The following is a 10651-nucleotide window of genomic DNA, read 5'->3' as shown; positions in this document are numbered from 1 at the left end:
GCCTAGCACCATGCTTTCTCCTGGGAGAAGGACTTTTCATGGCTGTGGGGTCCGTGGCTGCCTCTCCCACAGCCTGAGTCAGGCTTGTATTGTGGGAGGGGACTTTGGGGGGCGGGGTCTGAGTCCTGGGCAGTGGTTAGGGAATGCCGCTCCTTCCCCCAGCTTGGCGGTTGTGCTACAAGCCTCTGTCTACATATGTGACTTGCCCCTGCACATCACTTCAGCAAATCTCTTGCTAAAAAGCAGATATTTCAGTATTCCCTACCTGGAGTCCTGATGACCCTGAACCTGGCCTCATACTCCAATGCTCAGGGCTGCTTGATTCCATCTCTGCTCAACCTTCCCCAACCTTCCCCAGGAAGCAGGTGAACAAGGAGGGGGAATCTGAACTGGAGACCCTCCCTCTAGATGTGGTAGCTGGGACTAGGGGGTGCTTCTGGCACCTCTAAAGCCAGAGCCCAGGTTTGGCCTCCCCACTGGGGGTTGTCGTTCAGTCGGTAAGTCATGTCAGACTCTTTGCAACCTCATTGCAACACACCAGGCTTCCCAGTCCACTATCTCCCAGAGTTTGCACAAACTCATGTCCACTGAGTCAGTGATGCCATCCCACCATCTCATCCTCTGTCGTCCCCTTCTCCTCCTGCCCTCAATCTTTCCCATCATCAGGTCTTTTCCAATAAGTCGGCTCTTTGCATCAAGTAGCCAAAATATTGTAGATTCAGCATCAGTCCTTCTAATGAATATTCAGGGCTGATTTCCTTTAGGATTGACTGGTTTGACCTCCTGCTGTCTCCTCCCTCTTGTATCCCAAGTGCTGGTGTGGGGATGCCTTGCTCTAAGCAAGTCCCCTGGAGGGGCAAGGATCCTTTCCAAACCCAGTTGGGACCATGCCTGGCTGCTTGGGAGTGCCTGCCGCCAGCCACAAGCTCTTAGAGAGGTGTTCCCTCAGGGCATCAGCCAGTCACAGGCCTGGACGCTGCCTACTGTTTACCCAGCCTCTTTGATCCAGGGAGTGCAATGTTCTTAACATATTGAGGCTCATTAGTGGCCTCTGAAGTGCTGGCTTTTATGGTTCCAGTCAGAGTGGAGAAAACAAGGCCACAGAGGAGGTCCCAGGTCACCTGGTTGAGTCCAGCCATCTCACCTGCTCAGTGCGTCCCTGCTGGGCTCAGAAAGGCTAGAAGGATGAGTGGAAAGGCTGTCTTTGCTTGGTGACTAAAAGCAGCCTCCCACCCTACCCTGGCCCTGCCCACCCAACTAGGGTCCTAGGATAGGAGTTACTAAATTTGTCCCAGCTCCTGCTTTGGGGTGTGAGGGGGAAGCTCACAGTGTAAGCCCAGAGGCTTAGCTTCTTGGGGTGGGAGTGGGATTCACCTGCACATGCTTGTTTCAGAGGGGAGAGAGCCAGAAATCCATGGCACATGTGTGTGTGCACTGGATTCAGCCCACGTGTGCTGGCTACCCCTCCAGGGGGTGGAGACACAACAGTAAACAAAGACCAACATCCCTACCCTTGTGAAGATCACATTCAAATGGGAAAGATAGAAAATAAACTAAATTATATAGTCTTAGAAGGTCAGCCGATGCCTAAGAATATACATAACTGGGTAAGGGATTGGAAGTGCTGAGGTGTGCGATTTTAACAAGGGTGTGCCTCCTTGAAAGGGCGACAATCTGATTGAACAAAGACAATGGGGAGCAAACAATGCGGATGTCTGGGGAAAGAGCCTTCCGGGTGGAGGGGCTCGTCACGTGCTCCTGGCAGGCGTGTCTGGGGAAGGGCACGTGCACCTGAGGCTGCCCAGCTCAACCTGTGCAGGTCTGTGTGCTCCCCAAGAGAAGTGGGAGACAGGAGTTTCCCGCTAACCACTACCACTTCTGGAGAGCTCTCCCCCAGACTGGGTGCCACGCTGAGGTCTCCCCAATCACAGCATCCCAATGCACCCTGACAACAACTCCACGAGGCGAGAACAAGTATTTCCATTTTACAGACAAGAAAACTGATGCCAGACAGCTGTGTGGGCCATTGCTGTTAACCCCTGCACCATCCTGCCCCTACCCTCTAGTTTCACGTGGTTGGGCATGACAGTATGTCTCCTGTACATACATGTGACGTGGCACGTTTGTCATGTGACAGAAAAAAAAGCTTGCATTCCTGTGACTTGGCTGTTTTACAGTGATGGTGGAGTGTAGCAGTTGTGCCCACTTGTACGTTTTCTTGATGCAACCGTGACACCAGATATGGCTTGTGGTGACAGTGTCAGAGGCCTGTATGGCAGCGGGCATGACTGTGGGTGTGTTTGGGGGAGGTGTAGTGTTTCCGGGTGTGAGAAAAACACTGACTCAGTGGCTGGCATTGTTCTCTGGTGGACAATCCCTGTAGCCATCTAAGATGCCAGGACAGGAAAGAATCAAGAACTAAGAGCCAGAGAGGGGGAAGACTGAGGGAAGAAAAGACCCATGCCCCTTCCCCTCTCCAAGCAACAGTCATTTCCCCCCAAGACCTGCAGTGGTAGGGGAGCTCCAGAGCGGGAACTGCCTTGTTGTGAACTTTGGGGAATGAAACATAGGCCCCCAGGCAGCTGCTGGACGTGTTGGCCCTTCCAGTCCCACTCTCTGCCCTCCTTCATGCTCTGTGCCCCCGTGAGGCTGACCTCTATGAACTCTGCATCAACGGCTCCCTTGTTCCCTGCCTCTCTGTTGGGTTCAGCCAATGAGAGTCCCCAGCAGGAGGTACCGGAGGGAGGAGGAGAATGGGGTGTTTCTTTTCCTGCTCCCTTCCCATCAGGTCTCGGTGGTTGCCTACATCCTCAACCAAAGGCCCCTGTCAGGGTCCCTCTCCACACAACTCACTCTCCAGGTCCCGAAGGTCTTGCCTCCTCCTCCCCTCTTTACCCCTTCAGGCCCAGGAGTTGTAAAGGCTTCTCTCTGTTGCTAGCCCCACAGATAATTGCAGTACCTTGTTAGTCTCTTAGGCCTAGCCCACAGCTTTGGAAATAGTCTCTTTAAAAAAATTTTTTTTTTAATTTGGCTGATCTGGGTCTTAGTCGCAGCTCCCAGGACCTTCTATCTTCATTGCAGCAGGATATTTAGTTGTGGCCTGAACTCTTAGTTGCAGCATGTGGGATGTAGTTCCCCCACCAGGGATAGAACCTAGGTCCCCAGCATTGGGTGCTCAGAGTCTTAGCCACAGGACCACCAGGGAAGTCCCAGAAATAGTCCCTTTTTAAATCTCTCCCCAGTTTGAGTGTGCCCTGTCTCCAATGGGACTCTGACTCTGGGGTCCATCCCCACGGTCCATGCGTCCATCCATTCACCAGCACGGTCACACGCAGTTCCCCACAGATCACCCTGCTGCCATGTCATCACGCTAGCATCCCTTTGTCCCATGCGGGCATCCCATCTCTGAGCTTCCTCATCACATCCTTCATTGAGGAAGACTTCCTGGAGAGGTTCAGCTGGGAGCCAAGTCAAGGGATAAGTCAGTCTACAAATCTGTCAACAGGCCCAGACTGCCAAACGAAACTAAAGAGAAGCTGCTCAAGGAACTGCCCACTTAAAGAGCCCTGACAAGCACGCAGAAAGGAAAGGTGGTGCAGGCACTCACAGAGTAAACCTCAAAACCACGCATGCTTGTCTCACATCACGGAGGTTTATTCTTCCTGAATGTATACAACAGGGAACGGACTCCATATGCGTTCATTTTGTGGAATTCTACAAGTTCTAGGTTAGGTGTGAGTCCATGTGGCCCCCTTCCGTCTACCATCAAGATATTTGAATCAAGTTAATTTGAATCAATTTAATCTTTCATTTAAAATTTATTATTTTTATGTGGTCAACCCCTCTTCCTGAGAAAGAGGTGTGTCCCCTGGGAGCCAGCAGCCCATTATCTTTCTGAGGGGCCGCAGGCAGGCACCCACACAGGGCAAAGATGGTGGGAGAGGGAAACAGGGATTGTTCAGAGCAATGTTCCCCCTCAAACAGCCCTCCTACCGCTGTTCGACTGAGCAGCAACGGCATCTACCAAAGTGGGGACCCTAGCTGCGCTGAGACTTGTTTAAGAATGGTAATGACATTTTTAAAGAGAAATCCTTTTCTCGGTGGAAAGGTTTGCTGCTCTGTTAACCTGATTGCATCTCAAAGGACTTGTAACATCCCCAGTTGTACCATGTAAGCCAGAGCCAAATGCGGGAATATATAAATTCCTAGTAGAGGCAACTTCCCCAGAACCCAGCCCCTTGCCACTGTCAAGTGAGGGGCTCCTTTGAGGTGAGGAGGGTGCTGTGGTTGTGCAGGGTCGATTAGAGAAGTCTTCCTGAAGGAGGTGCCCGGGCAAAGGAGCAGAATCCAGAAGTCAGATCCTGAGTTGAGGCTCTGAGGAGCTGGGAGGAGCTGGAAAGAATAATTTCAAGAGCTTTCATTACCTCTCTCTCTCACACACAGCCACCCAGCCCCACCCAAACCCTTCAGCATCTACCTCCTTAAGAGAGGCCATTGTGGAGAGAAGGCGCAAGGGCAACATTTTGGAAAAGGGCTCCACTGGCTCCCGCCCTGGAAGGGGTGGGGGCTCCTGGGGTGAGCTCCCTTGGGCCTCTGTCCTTGGCTGGGATCCCCACTGGTCTGAGCAGCTGGAATGGAATGTTCCTGGGATAAAACGCCTGCCCCTCCTCCACGTCTCCCCTTATGGAGTTCCTCGGGAAGGCACTGGGGGGAGAAGGGGGACTGTTCTGGGATGCCTGATATGGCGATGCTCTGGAGAAGCAAAGGCCCACACTGCCTGGGGGCTCTGTCCTGGAAGCCTCTCCTAGGCCAGATAGGTTGGCTCCGAGCATTTACAGACCTTCGCTGTGTGCTAGGCACTTAATGTGACCTCTCACTTAATACTTGGAAATTATCTCTCCCTAACTCCCCATAAAACACATGCACATGCGTGCACACACACACACACATATAAGAAACGGACTCAGAAAAGGGAAGTCATTTGCCCAAGTTCTCCCAGCTGAGAAGCTGAGCTCCAGGTCAGGACTAAATCCCAGGTCTTTCTTGTTCTAAGTAACAGGACACTTTCTGCCCCACCATGGAGCGTCACCCTCCTCCTCTACCATCCCAGGCTCTTCACTCTCCAATCATGCCAGCCCAGGTACACAAGGGAGGAGGAAGCCCTCCAAGGCAAAACCCAGGCCCTAAGCTTCCCTGACCTGCCCTTGCTGACTCAGCCTGACTCATACCCCCAGAGCACAGACAACTGAGGTAGGGAGCCAGCCTTTGGGGGGTGTGGCCAGACCTTGGAGGGGTGGCACCTTGTGCCACAAATGTCTGATCACATCCCTCCCCAGAACCAAGGACTAGGGTTTCCTGTACCCAGACTTAAAGAGCGAGCGCTCAGAACCCATGTGGAGCCCTCAATATCTTGATAAATGGAAAGCCACATAGCCTAATGTTGAAGGTGTCCCCCACTTAAGTGTTCTATGTCCTTGGGCCAGTCACTCACCCTCCCTGACCCTCAGTTTCCTCATCTGTGGAAATGGGAATAACTCCTACTTAGTTGGCAGAGTAGCTGGGAGGATTGAAACAGCTAATGGGTGTAAAGTGCTTAGCACAGTACCTGGCATAGATGTGGTGGTGAATATATTATTCCACAACCAAGGATTCCTTTCCCTTATCACTCCTAGCCAGGGTGCGGTCAAGATCTAATGCAGGAAGAAATAGGCTGGGGATGTCCCAGCTTTCCCAAATACCTCCTCCCACGCTGGATGTAAAGGAGGGGAGGAGATAAAGGTTCTCCTCCTTCAGCTCAGAGAAGACTGGGACCCCCTGGAGGGACCTGGCTGTCAGGATAAGGGAGCCTTCTAGAGACTACCCACTGCAGGCTTGGAGCACCTTAGCTGCGAATTGTCGCTTCAACCTAATCTCTAGGAAGCCACCTTGATCCCCAGGTGGCGGCGGCAGAGATGGAGTGTTCTGATCAATTATCAGTCTAACACATCTGGGCGGAGTAAAGTACTCTGGGCTTTTACTCAGACGGTAACCGCCAACAGGTGCAACCTCTCTCTCCAAGAAAGTCTCTCCTGATGGACCTGCCCTCTGAGGTCAGAGGCCCGCCCTTTCTGCAAGTGACCGCCAGTACCCGCACGTTCTTGGCAGACCCTTTAAAGCTCAACGCCTGAGATGCCCGGGCAATGGGAGTAGGGGCTGGCTGGGGGCGGGGATACAGACAGAGGGAACCTGCTCCAGGCCACGCCCCCACGCCCCAGGAAGCAGCCCACACTGCCCTCTGGTGGCGCCGCTCGGGGGCGCCACACTTGCCCAGGGCCCAGCCAAGAGAGCAAAAGGACTCATCCAGAAGAGGAGCAGGTTCCTCTAAATCCCTAAACTGGTCTTCCCGCCCCTCCCTTCGCTTTGCTGACATCCCAGCTTCCCTAGTGGCCATCAGGGTCCTCAGTGCACAGATCCCTCAGAATCGCCTGTCCTCAGTCCAGTCTCCAGGGCTAGATGGCTGGGCCATCTAGAAAGTGTTTAGGAAGTCATGGGGGGTGGGGGTGGGGGCTACAATATATAACCAGGGGCCAGAGTTAGTTGTGGGGCTTCCCTGGTGGATCAGCTGGTAAAGACTCTGCCTGCAATGTGGGAGACCTGGGTTCTATCCCTGGGTTGGGAAGATCCCCTGGAGAAGGGAATGGCTATCCACTCCAGTATTCTGGCCTAGAGAATTCCATGGACTGTAGAGTCCATGGAATCACGAAGAGTCAGACACGACTGAGCGACTTTCACTCACTTCATAGTTGTGAAGACCTGAAGACAGCCCTCCTCCAACAACACCAGGGCAGGCTGCCTAGAAGAGGGTTGGGAGACACAAGCCCTTGAAAGCAGAGACTCTGATTCAGTGCTGCTTCTTGAGCGCTTGGACTGAGCAGAGATCAATGTTTGTTAATTGAGGAGAAAATGGAACCTTCTAGAGGCATCCTGGGTGGGCCAAGCAAGGGTGGGAAGATGACTTGTATTTGTTGGCTGAGGGGTAGTAGGGCTGTGGTGCCCCCGGACAGAGCACTGAACCAAGAGCTGGGGTTTAAGTCACTGAGCACTGTGAGCCTGGCTGAGGCCCTTAATGAGAAGCCTGAGACTTCTGGAAGTGGAGGGGGGGACAGAGCTGCCTGTGAGCCTGGGACCAATCTCCATCTCTACATATACCACTTTCTCCAGCAAGAGCCAGCTCTAATTCCCTATCCACCCCACTCCCCTCTTCCAAACCAGAGCAAAGCTGATTACCAATAAATCCCAGAGAAAGGCAAAATTGTGGTGACACAGAGCACTTTAAACCATTAGCTAAAAGCTTCTGGGGACCAAGAGTCCCTCCCATGCAAACAGACCTGGCTACAGCCCAGCAGTGCAGCCTGAAGCTCCTCTCCATCACCTCCAGGGAGTCCTTGTCCTCTCTGGGCCTCTAGACCCAAAGTGACCCAAGTGGCTTTGGAAGGTCCTTTCTCTCTGGACAGACCAGAGGATGCCAGGGCCCCTCACTGCTCTCTCGATCCCCAAGCTCTGTCTCTGAGACCTCCTCCTGGACTTCCCCTCCCCAGCTGAGAATGGGTTCAGGAAGGCCTGGCTGTGAGCTGAGAAACCAGGAAAAAGTTTGGTACCTGCGAAGAGGAAGAGCTAGCTGGAGAAGGGATAGGTGAGGGCCCCTGGGGCTCTGGCTTTCAGAGCAGCGCACCTGACCCCTAGGACTCTAGGATTAAACCAGAATCCCGTGACTCTTAACTGCCTCGTTCTACCCCCTTCTCCCCTAAAAGCTCTGACATGAGGAGGGACAGTTATGTTCAGAGAGGGACTGAGGAAACCAGCCCATATCAGGGATGGAGTTGTTCTAGGTCATGGGTCCCCAGTCTCTGGGATCTAATGACTGATGCTCTGCTGTGGAGCTGCCATAATAACAGTAGAAAAAAAGTGTACAATACATGTAATGCACTTGAATCATCCCCAAACCATCTCCCCCCACCCCCACCCAGCCCCAGTGGGTAGAAAAATTGTCTTCCCAGAAACTGATCCCTGGAACCAAAAAGGTTGGAGACCGTTGTTCTAGGTCACACGGCAGACAAGCTGACACCAGTTCTACCTAGCCCCTGCCCCTGGCCAGCAGAGAGATACACCAAGAAGGACACACACACGCCCGAGGACCTAGGTCTGTTCCTAGCTGGCAGGTGACCTTGCCACTCTGTAAAATAAGGACTTCAGATCAGCTCCCGGGCTCCAGCAGCAAAAGCAGTGCCTGTTTCTAGGTGTGACGTAAGAGAATAAGACATTCTTCCACGATTTATGGGAGCAGACAGACCTCTGCCCTGTGTTAACCTCCAGACAAACCTTCCAGGAGGTGAAAGTACCCAGTTCACAGACCAACAAGTGAGACTGCAGTCAGCTCAGCTGGTGGCCAGCAAAGCAGCAGCCAGGCCATTCACAGCTGAGTGGAACAGGGGAGCGGGGCCTGAAGGGCATGTGGAAGGGAAGTGCATCTCATTTCAGGTCTGGCCCTTTAAGGCCCCACTTTCTAGAATCTAGAAGCCGATGACATACCTGCTCCCCTGGGGCCCCATTACAGGATGCACCTGGCTCCATCCCTGGCAGAGCCATCTTAGCGACAGGTTGGGAGCCCCTAGGAGAACCTGCAAACCTTCAGGCAATCACCAAACACCCCTGGTCGTCTGAGTCAGCTCTTACTGAAGCTGCATGAAGGCCTGAGGAAAGACCTGTCCCCCAGAAGTGAAAGGGCCTAAGCACAGTATGATGGGAGCAAATCCTTCACCTCTCTGCGATTCCATCTCCCCAAATGGGAAATAGGGCCTTAGGAGACAACTCAAAGCGACATCGCTGTGCCAGCCGCCACGCCATCCTGGAGTCTCATTACTCTGCCTTGCGAAGGGCGCGCCAGAGAGTAGCGGCCTCAAGGGCAAGACTCTTCTTACAGCCCCAAGGGACCCAGGAAAGGCAACGCTGAGGAGGTGAGAGTGGGGTTGCTCCAACCGGTAAAAGTTTGCTGGCAAACCCTTCCTGGGATGTGAGCGGCCTCAACGTGTCCAACTCTATAATGGGGACTTAGTGCCACTACCTCATTCCCCAGGAGTTCTGGGAGAGGCGGCAACAGAAAGTGGACAGCTTTATTTAAGGGCCCAGCGAACTCCAGAAGCTCTAGGGAAGGGAAGTCTTCCCGCCCCGCCCCTCGGATGCGCCAGCCGCTAAGACCACACCTCGGTTTCGCCTTCTTTACTGGGCCCCCGGCCCCCCGACTGTCTCTTCCTGTGGCCGGCCAATCTGTCCATCCGCGTCGGTGACGTCGTTCCACCCAGCCGGCGTCCGCAGTCCATCGGTCGGCACCCGGGCGGTGGTCTCTCGGGGTGGCCAGGGGTCCCGGCGCCGGAGGTCAGCGCTGGGGTGAGGCGGGGCCGCGGGGCGGGCTGCGGCGGAAGGGCGATTCCGGCTCCGGGCCGTGGCCCCGCCGCAGGCGCCCGGCGCCCCAGGGCACGCAGCTGCCCAGACCCAGCGCCGAGGCGAGCAGCGCGGGCGGGCGGGCGCGGCGGCCGCGGCGCGAGCCCTTCTTGAGGCGCGGCCCGTGCGCCGCCAGGTAGAGCTCGGCCTGCGCCACGCCGCCGCCCAGGCGGCCCAGGCTCTCGGCGCGGTGCGCCAGGCGCAGCTCGGCCGCCAGAAAGACGCGGTGCAGCTGCAGCACGCGGCTCTCCAGCTCCGACACCAGGCGCCGGCGGCCCTCCACCTCCAGCAGTCGCCGCCGCGCTTCGGCCAGCTCCAGCGCGCGGCCGCCCGCAGCCGCCGCGGCGCCCGGGCCGCCGCCCGCGCCCCCTGCTGGCCCGGGGCCCCCCGCGCCCCCGCTAGCGCCCTGGCGCCAGCGCTGCAGCTCCAGCCCCTCAGCGGAGCCCGCCGACTCCTGGGCAGCTTCCGGCTGCGATGAGGCCTGAGCCCGGGTTGGGGTCAAGGTCGGACTTGGGGATGGGGGCTGAGGGCACGACAGGGGCTCCCGGGGCGGCGGCGGCGGCGGGGATCCTGGTTCCGCCGACCCTTCCTGGGCCCCCGGGCCGCAGGCGCTGATGCGGCAGCCCGGCATCCCCCGCCCCCCACCCCTGGCGGCCCTCAGCGGCAGGTCCGCGGGTCTGACCGGCTGTTCCCCCACGCGGGGGAGGATGGACGCAGCAAACCAAGGTGAGATGCAGCCGCAGCCCCCACACTGGCCCTGAGCGAGCCGCGCGCGTGTCTTATAGAGCAGGGGGCGGAGCGAAGGGCAGCACAGCCAATCAGAGGCTTGCATGCCCTGAACCCGCTTCTCATGCCCCGCCCCGTCAGGACATTGCCCGAACCCTTCTGCTCCGCTGGTCCTTCGACCCACCGGATCCAGTGCCCATCCACCTCCTCCACATTTGGGGTGAAAAAGGGGCCGCATCTTTCCCGGTCTGACCCCTGAATCATAAGCTTTGGTAGCTGGGGCTTAGGAATCACGGACCCCGGGCCCCACCTGCGGGAGGGTTTTGCCTGAAGCCACACTATGTGACAGTTGAAAGCTTCAAATAGAACTCAGGAGGCTTGTTTCCTGGCACGTACCGAACGCTGTCACTCGGCTGAATCGGCTCTACCTGGCCTCCCGGGACAGGTG

The 10651-nt window shown here is 56.0% G+C and overlaps 1 protein-coding gene across 1 annotated transcript; it reads right to left on the bottom strand.

Annotated features, from left to right (window-relative positions):
* Positions 1-3633: 3633 nt before the first annotated feature.
* Positions 3634-10108, bottom strand: TRNP1 (TMF1 regulated nuclear protein 1). The gene is made up of 2 exons (XM_070458995.1): positions 9240-10108; positions 3634-4392 (listed from the first exon to the last, which is right to left on the bottom strand). Exon 1 carries the CDS (start codon positions 10106-10108, stop codon positions 9413-9415), a length of 696 nt encoding a protein of 231 aa, XP_070315096.1. The 3' UTR covers positions 3634-4392; positions 9240-9412.
* Positions 10109-10651: the final 543 nt, after the last annotated feature.

The sequence above is a fragment of the Odocoileus virginianus genome, chromosome 30 (genome assembly GCF_023699985.2).
Source record: "Odocoileus virginianus isolate 20LAN1187 ecotype Illinois chromosome 30, Ovbor_1.2, whole genome shotgun sequence".
Lineage (NCBI taxonomy): Eukaryota > Metazoa > Chordata > Mammalia > Artiodactyla > Cervidae > Odocoileus > Odocoileus virginianus.
This window is presented reverse-complemented; position numbering and strand designations above follow the sequence as displayed.